At 37.9% G+C, this 13,762-nt stretch overlaps 1 protein-coding gene across 1 annotated transcript in view; it reads right to left on the bottom strand.

Annotated features, from left to right (window-relative positions):
- thsd7ab (thrombospondin, type I, domain containing 7Ab) overlaps positions 1 to 13,762 on the bottom strand; it is a 198,339-nt gene that overhangs the window by 7,843 nt on the left and 176,734 nt on the right. Inside the window, exons 23-25 of the mRNA XM_088013650.1 lie at positions 8,708 to 8,881; positions 4,552 to 4,650; positions 1,707 to 1,789 (exon numbers count right to left, since the gene is read on the bottom strand). Coding sequence (XP_087869776.1) covers positions 1,707 to 1,789; positions 4,552 to 4,650; positions 8,708 to 8,881 — 356 coding nt within the window. The remainder of the gene's footprint in view (positions 1 to 1,706; positions 1,790 to 4,551; positions 4,651 to 8,707; positions 8,882 to 13,762) is intronic.

Raw genomic sequence — 13,762 nt, 5'->3', positions numbered from 1 at the left:
CAACAATATAATCCAACTAACACCTGAAATTAAAAATTTACACATAAAATCCAGAGATGGGACTTTCTAGTTTAATCACAAGCAGAGGACTTTTGCAATCTGACCATTTCTGGTTCTAATTATGGAATATTATTTTAGTTTTTAAATCATTACAACTTAATGAGTGGTTCAAATACAATAAATTATCAATAAACTGGGATGCATCAGAAAAATGGATAAAAAGTCTCCATCTGCATCAGGCCGGTTTATCTGCTGGATGTATATTTGTATTTTCTTCAATTGCTATTGGCGGGTCGCACCAAAGTGCGGTCCGTGCGCCACACTTTGGACCACCCTGGCTTAAACTGAGCTGAATCTCTCTCAAAGTTCAGGGGGATTTTAAAACATGTTGCTGTTGGATTGGAGAACTGTCTTCATCAGGTTAATGTTGCACCCAGAAGTGAAACTGCTGCTGCAGAGAGACACGGATCAATACGCCGTGTTTTCCAGCTTCTTCCAAGCACGAAAACTGGGACAACCAGAGGATTTTTCTTTGAAATTTTGATCAGAAGAGAAACTTGTTAAATACACAAGTCAATGTGAAGAACGAGGAAAAGTAGCTGGAATAAACTCTGAGCTCAGCAGAACCCTGTGTGCATGCATAACAGCAGCTGCTTCCATCAAACGTCTGCTGATGGATGTTCAGGTGTTGAAGCTGAAATGTGTTTTATGTAGTGAATAAGTGGAAATGACCACTGATACCAGCAAAACATATAATTTACAATTAAAATCTCATAAAAGTGTAATGCACTTTACATTTTTTTTCACTCTAAAACCAAAAACTAACATTTTTAACTAATGCGTATATTAGTCAAGTCGATACGTTTCGACCCAGTTTTAGCTGTAATCACAGCTGAAGGTTTGCAGCTGAGCCTCACTTCTTTCCTTTGTTTGGATTATTGAACAGTTGACCCTGTAATAATGTGTGGATTAAATTAAACACATGGAATATGTTCACTAATTAAGAGTCTTGTGAAGGTAACTGGTTGCCCTGGATTTTGTTTACAGGCATCATAGCAGAAACCAGCTAAGCCCGGTGGTAGGGGGCGCTGGGCCGGCCCACCAGCTGCTGCACCGTGGTTTGATGTTTTATTGTATATAAACCATATCTTTGTATCACTGTATTAAAAACAATAATTTAAAATGAATAAATAAACGACACTCAGCCTGGAGGCCCGCCAGGCTGATAATACGCTGAAGGAAGTCCTTCAGCGTATTATCAGATTAATTTTTTTTCCTCTGTAAATAAAATCAGAACTTATCCATTATTCTCTTCCGACTGGTAAAAGCAAATCTGTGTTGGTTAATGATACAAAACTCTCCAAAATGCATTGAAGTTTCTGGTTTTAAAGCGACTAAATGGGAGTGAGAACAATATTCCTACCTTTCTCAACTCATCTTTCTCCATTTAGGTTGTGATCATTATAACCAGCTTTAATTGCTGGGTTACATTTTTCTATTGAGGACAGAAATATTTTACTTTCTGATTCTGACACTGCACAACAGAGAAACGGGTTTTATCCGTTTGTGCTGCTAACATTTATTTTTCCGCTTCATTCAGATTGAATCTCATCAGCAGAGTGTCGCAGCGAAACAAGGCGACCTGCACCTTCAGATTCTGAATCTGAACATTTTCTTTATTTGATTTCAGAATGAAAAAGGCTTACCTCGCTGCAGAAAGACTTCGTCATGAGACAGGGAGGGTCACAGGAGCTGTTGTCCACTGGAGGATTCATCGCAGGACAACCACCTGTGGAGTCGGGAGATGAAACGGCTCAGGTGATATTTTTAAACCTTCATTTGGGTCTCAGCTGCTCCCATAAAAAATGCTTAGAGAAACATCAATTTGTTGCCACAAAACAGTGGGGTGGACTTTCTGGTGTTTGGAAATTGAGCCGTTTCAAAAACCTCCTGACTGTTAAGTCACAATCAACGGGGACATCGCCGTTACCTAGCAACCCAGCATGTTTGGTCAGCTGATTTTACCACTGTGTGCTCTGTACAATGGCTGCTGGAAAAGACAAGTGTTTTGTTGTCGACTTACCATCCAGAATCAACTTGGTGTATTCTTGTTGGTTATGCAGGAGGCTCTACTAATGCTTTTCAAACATGTATGGTTGTATAACTGCGCATCCGTCTCTTTTGCTCAGACTGAATTAGGCAAAAAATGCTTTCGCTCACTCTGCTCCCTCTTCTAGGAATTTGTTTCAAGAAACTTTTAGGCTGACTGAATGCATGTTTAGTGCTTTTAAATCTAAAAGTTCTTGACGTTGATTTAGTGACACATTCCTGTTTCTTTTTTTAGTTGTCATTTGTTGCTACCTCTTGGCCACGACTTCCTTAAAGAAGAGTTGTGGGTTTTTCTTTATCCTGGTTAAATAAAGGTTAAATCTGCTGGCAGCCATTTTCACATGAGCGTGTAAAACTTGAGTTGGGGGCGTGGCCAGCAGCAGCTGACAGAGCACTAAAACAGGTCATTCTGAAAGGAGAAAATCTCTTTATCCAAGAATGATTTTGTGTAAAAACGTAATCAACATGTTTCATTATTCCCATGAACCCATTAAAGGAAGCAGAATAGGCCACCTTTAATGTCCTTTCATAAAACGGCCTGTAGATTCATCTGCAAATTAAGCAGAGAACATTGCAGCCCTGTTTGTTTTTTAAACAGTTTTAGGTGAGCAACAACAGGCTGATGTATTATTCATGAGATAATAGCTGGCATCACCCACCACCTACATTCCCTGTAGAAACAAAGTCTCCAGTTTCTCTGATTCCTTTTTTCTGTTGTATTTTTGACATTCTGTGTTAATTTCACCTCCTACGTGAAACTGCCACCAGTGGTTTATACTTGTTGAGCCTTAGAGGTGCTGTAGTTTCTCACCTTTGAAAGATAAATTCGGCAGCACTATCTATTATTCAAAACACTGTATGGAAATACAGCGTCTTCATCTTTTCCAACCAGAATCTCCCCTAAAATACACCAGAGCTCTTTCCCATTTCTTGTCACAGCTCCACTTTCATTTGCTTCACTGTATTCAGAATACTGTGCGATATTTATGCCTTCCATGTTCTGACAGAGAGGTTTGGAAATTGTGCAGAAATGCAACTATTTATAAGCGTTGGTGCAGAGAATATTGGCATGCACAGTCGTTCTCATTGTTTATTGTTGCCTCAAACCTTCAGCTGGAGAGCACAGCGGAAAAAACACGGCACCAGGTACTAACGATGATAAAACACCAGATCTGAAAGGGGACGTGAGGAACATCTGGTTTCTCTCGACACCTGCTGGATTTCTTCTGTTCACTTTAATCAGAACGCAGTTTAGCTCCACTGAAATTATTACTCTACCGTAAAAAATTTATTTACTGGAGGTCATTTGTGGAGCATCGGTACAAACCAAACTTCAGGGTTTTGCAGAAAAACTAAGTTCAGTTAATTGTTCAGTCGCTTGTTACATTTTGGACTCAGGTGAGCATATTTCTGCTAATGTGCTAGTAGCAGAGCTAATGTTTTGTTTAGCTCGTTAGCTAACTTTGACAGCATTTAGCTTTCCCTAAATTATTTTTCTGGATAAATTCAGAAGTTTTGTATACTTTTAGTTGTGTTTTGTTTATTAACTGTTAATCCTATTAGTATTAGTTAGACGATTATCTTCCTGCTCTTATTTTGAAGGGGGTGAAAATAGCAATCCTGTTTGCTCTCTAATTTCTTTTCCCAATAACTTTACTTCAAACAATATACAGAAACTAAATAAAACATTAATTGGTTTCTCTAAATTGTCCCTAGATGTGTGTGTGTGTGTGCGCATGGTTGTTTGTCCTGTCTGTCTCTGTGTTGCCCTTGGACAGACTGGCGACCTGTCCAGGGTGGACCTCCCAACCCCACTAGGGACAAGGGTGTACAGAGAATGAATGAATGGATGAATGGATGGATGGATGGATGGATAACAGAACATGCAAATTATTATGTCAAAATTAAATTGATGTTTAAAAGGCAGAATCAGATTAAAATTAATATTGAGCCTATTTTTATTTTTACAGATTCAGATTTCTGTGTGACACAAACATTTGAATGATTTTTATATTTTGTATAATTACTAAAACATTTTATATTTTATAATGTCAGCACTCAAGGAACCAATGTTTTGAGGTACCTGTATGTTTACATAATTGAAACACCCAACTTTGTTTAAAAATATATGCAAGGCATTGTTTGTTGGTGAAAGGCAATAATAATAAAAGTGCATTGATGCCACACTTTTTTTATAGCACATTTCAGCAGCAAGGCATTTCAAGGTTCCTTACATAATTAAAAAACAAAATAAAAACAGCATGTGACATTGAATAAACAGTAAGAAAGAGAACGAGATTCTGGGAAAAAAAAAAGTTTTTGATAAAATTGAGTGTACTGAAGGAAGTGATGAATTTGAATGCTATAAAATGTTTATTTTGTTGCATCCCAGTGTGTTGCAGGCTGAATATTTTTAAATGTGTGAAACCTGGACTTTGTTACCGGTGACGTTGAGCCCATCCGAGCGCTGACACCAGACAGCCGGACGGCTGGAGTTCGGACGGCCGCTGCTGAACCACTTATACTCGAAACATTCGCCTCCTGCAAACAAAACACAGAAAAAGTCACCATCTTTAAAACCGCAGCGCAGCTACAGTCTGGAGTGAAGACCATTAATCATAAGTGTGACAGATTAATAAAGCAGCCGCTCAGTTATTTTCACATAATAAGTAGCTGTCACATATTGTCCAGTTCAAGGTTTTAATCTTCACTGAGAGCTTCTGCTTAATGACTTTCTATCAATGCTATTATAACTTTATCAATATCTCCATCTAGGCAGTAAATGACTGTATTTCCCTCTGGAGTCCAGAGTAACCAATCATCATCGCAGCCAATTTAGTGGCGTAAATGAACAGTTTAACTTTGAACAAAAGAAAGATCTGCTGTGTGCAGGCCTCGCTGCTCCAGTCGGCGGCTCGGCTCCATCTCTGCCTTTCACAGGACGATTTGTCTAAAACCGACACAACTTCATCCTTAATGCGCTTCACTTTCCTCATTTCTCCAATTTTTCTCCTTCCTCTACAGATGAAGTCGTTTTTCAGACGTGTGAAGTTATCACCGATTTACTCACTTCCCAGCACCTTTCACTAACAGATTGGAGTTTTTCTGAGACAAGAACATTCCTCAAAACGAAGAGCGCGCAGCAGTGAAAACGTGAGTGAGGTGGCTGGAGTCAAGAAAAGCTCTTAAAGGGCAGAGAAACATGAAAGATGGTGATTTTGAGTGACAAACTATTTGTTACAGTTTAAAATCCCAACCTGCGGTCCTTCTGCATGGAGTCCGCAGGATTCCCCCTGTACATGCCTCCAGGTACTCAGGCTTCCTCCAGTCTAAAACATTATTCTTAGGTTAACTGTAAGGCATTATCGGGATACATTTCTTGTCACAATAAGAATTTAGATTTATTGTTGCCACGATAAATTATATTAATGATGTTTAAAACCCTCCAAAGCTTTTCTTAGTGTCAGGATTGATGGTTTTACTGTCTTATCCACTGTTTGTTAAAGGAAGCATCAATAAATACCAATACATTTTAAAATACCGTTTCTGTGTGAACTTATTGATGGTGCCCTAAGAAAGCTTATTACCAATTATGCTTGAATGTTTTTCAAGAGCATTATTTGTGTTCTTTACAGTCAGAGTTACCTAAAAGATGTAAAAAATAGTTTTTTATTGTCACTTTTATCTTTATCACAATAGTCCTGCAAAATATTGATAAAACTTTAAATCCATATGGATTAATTACTGCTCTAAATATGTTCTTCTTTCAGCAAATGACCTTTTCTTGACTCTGTATACTCACAATTAATCAATTATTTAATTAGTGGATGATTATTTTAATCAATTAATCACAATAAATCTGATTAATCGCTAATTGTTTACTCTAAATTGTCCTTAGATATGAGTTTCTCCATGTGTGCTTCCCACCAATGATGATGAATAAATAATTTCTCTGTAACTGTAGGTTGTTTCTCTGCCACCATCACATTTAGCAGCGCGCACACGAGATTGATTGACAGTCCTGAGATCCTCCTCCTGGTTCTGATTGGTTGTTTCTGACTCACTGGTGTATTTATGCAGTTTGTAGAGGGGAAATTCAGAGGAACTAGATTTCTTTTCAGATCATCTATCTTACTGTCACGACTTAACTAGAATTTAACAAAATGTCAAAAGCATTTTTTCTTTATAAAAGTTGCATAGTGCAGCTTCTTTAGCTTGTTGTCGCTGAACCATCTGAAGTTTTTATATTTCTTCCAGCTGTGAGGAGCTTTTTCTGCTGTGTGGACGCAGTGAAAACACTAATCTGCTATTCTTGTTATGCTGCAGAGGGAAACCGTGGAAGGAATTAATACGGTAAAAGTATCCAAATGGGACAAAGCTTTGCTTCTGCTTTTCTTAAGTGAGCATCCCATCAAACCACTTTTTCCCTCCTTTTGCCCCCCCACTCATCTTGGCAGGGGCTCTCCTCCCCCCTGTGGGCACTGAGTGATGCTGTGAAATCAGGTCAGGATGGCGGAGGCTGCTTTGGAGCTGTGTACAGTAGCCAAGGAGGGAAGTGTGGAGGAGTGAGATGCCAGGGTGGGGGAGTGGGTTTCGTTCTGCAGACCTAACCTATGGCAGCTGATGATTCACAGCTCATCAACACCAGGCAGCAGCGATCACAACAGTATTTCCTCAATTTGGAGATCTCATGCAAAAAGTCCCATCTGGAAACCACCAGTTAACCCACCTAGCAGAAGGAAAACAAGGTGAAAGCGTTTCCATTTGTCCCGGTCATATCTGGGGCAAAGTACCAAAAGCTGCACTCCAGGATAGCACTGCTGCCTCCCGGCGAGGAAAAAAAAACCTCAGCCTGAATCCAGTCTTGAGCACAAAATGAAAATGTTTTTTTTTTCCTGTTGGGCTTCTTCTGGTGTCCCAGATTCCTCCAACATGCAGGTTCAGAGAGAAAGAAGAGAGAACGGCCTGCAGGTGTAACCCTGAATCTCAGTATCTCTTTGCGTTGGTCCTCTAATGCATCAACAAACTTCAACATGCGACTGACTTCAACTCAACAACAGAAAGGAACAGCTGAAGATGCCCAGCGACTTCAAAACTTGACTGTTTTCTTATCACATAAGTTGTGAATCGAGCGAAACCTTTTTTCATTAGTGGCCACCGCTACCTGCATTAGCAGGCTTTAAAGGTGGCATATTATGCTTCCTAGGACACGTTAGGATACGTCTATGGACTAAAAACATGTTCATTACAATTTCTGCGTAAAATCATTCTTAGATGATGAGATTTAAGCCTGCTCAGTTCTGCCTATTTTGGGATCCTTTCACTTTAAATCCAAATAATCTGCTGCTGGCCACGCCCCCAACTCAACGTTTGCACTCGCACGTGAAACTGGCTGCAAATTATAGAATACATCTTTGAAAAGCAGAGCCAACAAGAACACAGCAAATGGTTTCTAAATGGTAAGTCAGCAATTAAACACTTTTCTTTTCCAGCAGTCGCTTGGGTTGCCAGGTGACGGGCGGAACTTGGCTGAGGTTGCTAGGTAACGGGCTGAGGTTGCTAGGTAACAGGCTGAGGTTGCTAATTTCTGATGTTGCATTCCCATGATTTTTCAAACAGCTCAATTTTCAGACACCAGAAAATATGAATTTTTTTAAGACAGCCAGTTGTTTTTTTAAACCTGGGCTGTTTTTAGAAGCAGTAGAAACACAATGGAAGCACAAAATCATGAAAAATTTTACTTTTATGTGAGCTTTAAAGAAAGCTCACAACAATTAATTAGCTTCCAGTAAATTAGACAGTTTTATTTATGTGGAAAATGTAAAAGCACATGTACCTAATAATGTAAATAAACAGACAACAAAAGATATTAGTCCCAGTGATCCAACTGACAGATCTGGCTATATACGGTTTTTCTATATACAGTGCTTTGAATAAGTATCCAGACCATTTAGGCTCTTTCATAGAGTCACATTGTGACCAGAAGTTTTAAGATATTGCATATTTAATTATTACATACTTGTCAAGGGAAGGACAAACACATGTTTCTTTCAAAAGCAAAAAACAGCTCAGTCAAATTGTAAAGAGATCAACCAGTTCTACTGAGAGTTATGAGCGTTTTTACAGAAATGTTACATTTCTAATAAAATTAAAATACTTTGGATTTGCTAAAGTATGTAATTTCAGACAAACTGGAAAATTAGAAGCTGAATACAAATGCTAATCATACTGTTCAATTATTTACTAGAAAATGTTGAGAAGCACATGTTTTCCTTACACTTACATTGGTTAGTTGCATAAAATAAAACACATTAATCTTGAAGCTGTATTGTGACAAAATAGGGAAGTGCTTTCTGATGGGATGAAGTTCACAATTGCAGAGTGTAAAAAAGGTAGTAAAACATTTATTTTATCCATTTATAGCACCTCTGACTCAGTTATTTCATTGCCAAAGACTGACAGGATCAGATCTGACCCTCCGGTCAAAAGGCTGCATAACTGAGGGACCTTCAGCAGATCCATGGCTACATTTAGAAAGCCACAGGTTTTTCCTGTACCTCTCAAGCCTTGTGACCAGCGTAGAGAAAAGGAGTTGTACCTGTGCAGGGCTGCGATTCCCAAGCCTGGTCTGGGCACAGCTGCAGGTTTTCAGGCTCCTGGGCCAGGACGGCTCGGGACCGGACCTGAACGGAGCCGAAGTCCACGCCGGCTCCTTTCACACAGATGTTGACACATGAGCTCCAGTCAGACCACTCCATCAGGTAGCATTCGCCTGCACAACCAGAGACAGAAAGCTGAAAACAAATACAAGAACTTACCTCGACACTTCTGACTTACAAGCATGTAGGAAATTATTATGTTTGGGTTTCAGTAGGACTGGGCAATAAATCAATAATATATACAGCGACAGATCAACATCCACAGAAAATACATCTGATAAGAATGTTCAACATATTGAATATTCACTGAACTCCGATCCAGAACCGCACAGCATTCTGGGAGATGTAGGCAGATGAACCTCTCAACATCTGAAGATGAGCTAAGAAAAGTTGGTGGAATCAACTCATTCTCTTACTCTTTGGTTGCCTAGCAACTCACTCACTCTTTGGTTACCTAGCAACAACCTGCTGAGAAACTGGCACAGCAGCAGTTTAAGGTTTCTCTACTGTGTCTTATAGCTGCTCAAAAATAAAAAACAAAAGGTTGGAGTAGAAAATTATGGACAAAAGAGGAACAGTCCAAGTTTTGATTTAAGGATATTAAATTCCTTATTGGTCTCATATTTTAGAGAGCCATGTTGTCTGAGATCGTCAGTGCTGAACCTAATCTTTTATTTATTGTATTTAATTCCCAAGTTTTCATCAGGCAGGTATTCATAAAGCAATAATTGAGACTAAAAAACATTTGGCTGTTATTTCTTCAGAATCAGGTGGTGCCTGATTGTTCTAAATTACTAATTTTTGTAATTAATTGCCTTTGGCATTTATTAATAGTTATTCACAGCCATTCCAAACCTTTTGTTGCAAAACAAATGTCATGTTTATCAGCCTAGTAGTAATAAATTATATATTTTAGATGCATTTATTCTCTCACTTTGATCACTTGATGCATAAAATGGTGGGGAGTAATGACGGTGTGTTAAAGCACAGTGTGTGTGTGACCACAAAAAACTTCTGTTGTATTTGAGAACTGAAACAACAAACGGCCAAAAGATTAAAACAAATTCAGAAAAAAAGAAGTGCAAAATGTGTATTTACATTTCCTCCAAGGTGTTTTTATTAAAATTGTTCATCTCTTCCACATCTCTCTGAGATACATTGGTTGAAGTCAAATATTTCTGCAGTACAGCTTTGGTGTAGGTGTTAGCCATTAAAAAACCGTTTCAGTTTTGTCAAAGCAACACTTTGTTTCCCCAAGTTAATAACGTGTGATTCGTTTGGCTGTCTATTGGGCTTCTTCATTCCTAGTTGTTTGTTTAAAGATGTCTGACTGGTCCATGTATTGTCGAAATGCTTTTCTGAAACGTGTTGTCCAACTGCAGACTTGCTGCCATTTATGTCCAAAGTTTTGGAGAAAGTTGCTTATGTCCAACTGCAGACTTATCTTGATCTAAATGAAATTGGTGAAAAAATTCAGTCTGGTTTTAAAATGCGGCACAGCACTGAAACTGCCCTTTTAAAAGCTATAAATTATCTGCTCTTAACATTTGATTTGGAAAATCAGCAGTTATTTTACTTTAGATTTTAAAAACATAATATTGGTACCTCACTGATTCAAATTTATTTTTGTAAATCGCTGTAACTGAAATTAAGTATGTGTTGGTTTTTATTCATGTTAGTTTTTGGTATTCTCTGCAAATGTTATAACTGTCTTATTTTTATTTTCTTGTTCTATCATTGATCTGATGTTATGAGTCACTTCTGTCGGCCGAGGCTGCTGTAAATGTTTTATATAAATAAACTTTGACTTGACATCTGCAGCTCATCAAACGCTGGGGGAAGCAGGACATGGGTTGATGCACCAACGTGCAAAGCAACTGTATTTGTGTGAGTTTTCTTTAGTTCCCAGACTAACCCCCAGCTTTGCACTAAAAAAACAAAGGAGCTCCATTTTCTTTCACCCTGATTCACAATCCTCATGTAGAAATCCTTCTAAGTTTTAGATTGCAGTTTGATACTTCAGCACTCCTGCAGTTTGCCTGCGAAGGGACGGACTCGCTTGTTATCTAGGGCAGCTTCTCAGCATTTTCCATCTCTGGGAGCAGTAGTTATGGGTTTTTTTTTAAATCAAAATGAGAAATTCATCAGTGGAAACACTCCTAGCGCATAAAAAATAAAATTATTTCAAACAGAGGTGGTTTTAAATGAGCTGTGGGTTGAATAAAGGATAACTTGTTTTCCCTTCTGCATGACAAACAATGAGTTCTGACCTAAAATAGACCCACGACACTTTGAAAGTGAACTCAGCATTTGTACTTTGTCTTTTGGCAGAAGCAAAGAAGAATAATCCTTCCTTCAGGGACTGCTGACACTGAAAATAACAGCTCTATAGTTAAGCAGCACTATATGAAAACACTGTTTTTATCCAGCTGGATCATAAACTAGGGGATAAATTCCTTTCTTGTCGTTTAGAAATGTTGCAGATTTGGACCATTTAGCAAAAAGAAACATCTCCTTCTCTATCAGCAGCAGTTTTTGGGTGCAGTCACTGGAAATAAAGAGCGATGTGGTTGTGAAAAGTGAATCACTGCATGGAGTAGAAAAGTCCTGAATGAGATTTAATTAGATTTAAGGATTTTTAGGATCTGGAAGAACATGGATAAAAAAAAGCACTAAGATATGTATGCATCTCCAGACTTTATTTTCAATATTTCTCATCAGTCTATGCATCCATCGATTCTCAGCATAATACATCTGCATGTTCAAATATTTGCCACCGGTTCATTCATCCAGGTCTTAAATCCAACCAACCATGTTGCAGTCCATTAATCCAAAGATCCGACCTTCAGTCAGTCCCTCTGTTCATGCAGCCTTTCTCTGTTTCACATGTGAAATCTTACATTTGTTAAAACGTCTACCATAAATTTAAAGTATTAAAGAAATGTTTGTATTCATACTTAAAAAGTTGTCTGACATGGCTGAATTTTTATTTTTTTTATATTTAATTTAACTGCAGAATTTTGACATTTTGTGAACATGAGGAACAAGTTTAATGAGATGTCAAGTTGCATTTAGCAAATAAATTACGTGAAATGAGTTTTTACACATTTTCTTCTTGACCAATGAATAAAAATACACTGCTCAAAAAAATAAAGGGAACACTCAAATAACACATCCTAGATCTGAATGAATGAAATATTATCATTCAATACTTTGTTCTGTACAAAGTTGAATGTGCTGACAACATCACACAAAAATCATCAATGGAAATCAAATTTATTAACCAATGGAGGCCTGGATTTGGAGCCTCACACAAAATTAAAGTGAAATGTTCCCTTTATTTTTTTGAGCAGTGTATATAAATGTTTTTTTTAAATGTAGGAAGTGTTAATATTATAAGACTGTGTAAAAATGCTAAGTTTTATATATATATATATATATATATATATATATATATATATATATATATATATATATATACAATATATTTATTCTAGATTTTTTCCCCCTTACCTGCAACTAGTAACACTTTCATCTACATGGATTTATAGTCAAACTTGCAGTTTCTCAGCATTTCATTACTAAATTCCCTGTTGTGTCTTTGTGCAATGACCATAGAGTAATATTTTTGTACATCAACATTCTCCCTTCCTTGCAGAATATTCTGAGAGTATGATTGTCTTACAAATCATACTTTGTGTTCTTAAATTTGGAAATATAGGCTCAACATAGTAAGTTTGTGCTGCACATCAATTTATTTACCAGTCATAAATCATAAAAATCGGAGCAGATGTCCTTCATAGCCTACAGGCTGAGCCGGGACCTGATCAGTGACCGAAATAAAAAATAAAGAAGGGCATCCTGTACAGGTCGATTGTGGGCCGGCGTTGCCAGGTTTGTGGGTTTGTCACCCACTGGGACAACTCATGCTGAAAATGTGTCGACACATGGCACACTGACACATTTCCTGTGCAAGGCGCACAGCTTTGCTCCTGTAGAGAAGCGCTGCTTTGAGCTTCCCTCTGTTACCTGCTATGCACATTTCAGATTAGGAAAAAAAACAAAAAAACACTGGAACATGACTAGAGTTTTTAATGTCAACAGATGCTGCATTCCCAACAGTCAAATTTATTCAAGTCAAGTTTATTTGTTTAGCACATTTCAGTAACAAGGCAGTTCAAAGTGACTTGCATGATAAAACAATTATGAAACAACCAGCAGACATTTTACTTTGTCAAATCCCATCACCAAAATCATCAAAAATAATCATCATCAACCATGCTGATCAACATTATTATTAATCAAAGGCAGCTCTACAGCAGCTGGACTTTTAGCATTTATTTAAAGGAACTCAGTGTTTCAGCTGTTTTCTGGAAGTTTGTCTTCCAGATTAGGGCTGGAAAACGTATCACAATATAAGTGTTGCATATCAGTCAATATTGATAATTACTTATTAGTATTTTGTTTTAAATATCTGCCATCACCTTTCCTACTTTATCCACAGTTTTCACTCCATGCCACTGTTTTTTCTTTTTAAGCGTTTTTGAGGTACGGTAGAAAAACCTGAAACTGCTGCTGTGCCAGTTACTCCACAGGTTGTTGCTAGGTAACCGAAGAATGAGCGTTGCTAGGTAACCGAAGAGAGAGTGAGTTGATTCCACCAACCTTTCTTAGCTGGCTGAGAGGGTGAGTATCTAAAGTATTTCTTCTGCCTACATATCCCAGAATGCTGTGCGGTTCTGGATGAGGATTCAGTGTATAATCTTTATATATTACCTATTGATACTGATCATGTGTTTATCGTGATAGATGTGTTTGTTGACATACTGAACCACTGGAGCTTAGTGGTCTGGAAAGCTGATTCAGCAAAAACTAATCTTGAAGGTACTTTGAAGCTGTTGAGTGATTTATAAAGTAACAGAAGTATTTTAAAGTCTTTTCTCTGATGCAGAGCTGCAAACACTGAAGGACCTAAGCTTCAGGTAGTAGTCTGC

This window comes from Poecilia mexicana, unplaced genomic scaffold (genome assembly GCF_051168715.1).
Source record: "Poecilia mexicana isolate PSO_F unplaced genomic scaffold, ASM5116871v1 scaffold_16, whole genome shotgun sequence".
Classification (NCBI taxonomy): Eukaryota; Metazoa; Chordata; class Actinopteri; order Cyprinodontiformes; family Poeciliidae; genus Poecilia; species Poecilia mexicana.
Note: the sequence above shows the minus strand (reverse complement) of the source record. Positions and strands in the feature narration are given on the sequence as shown.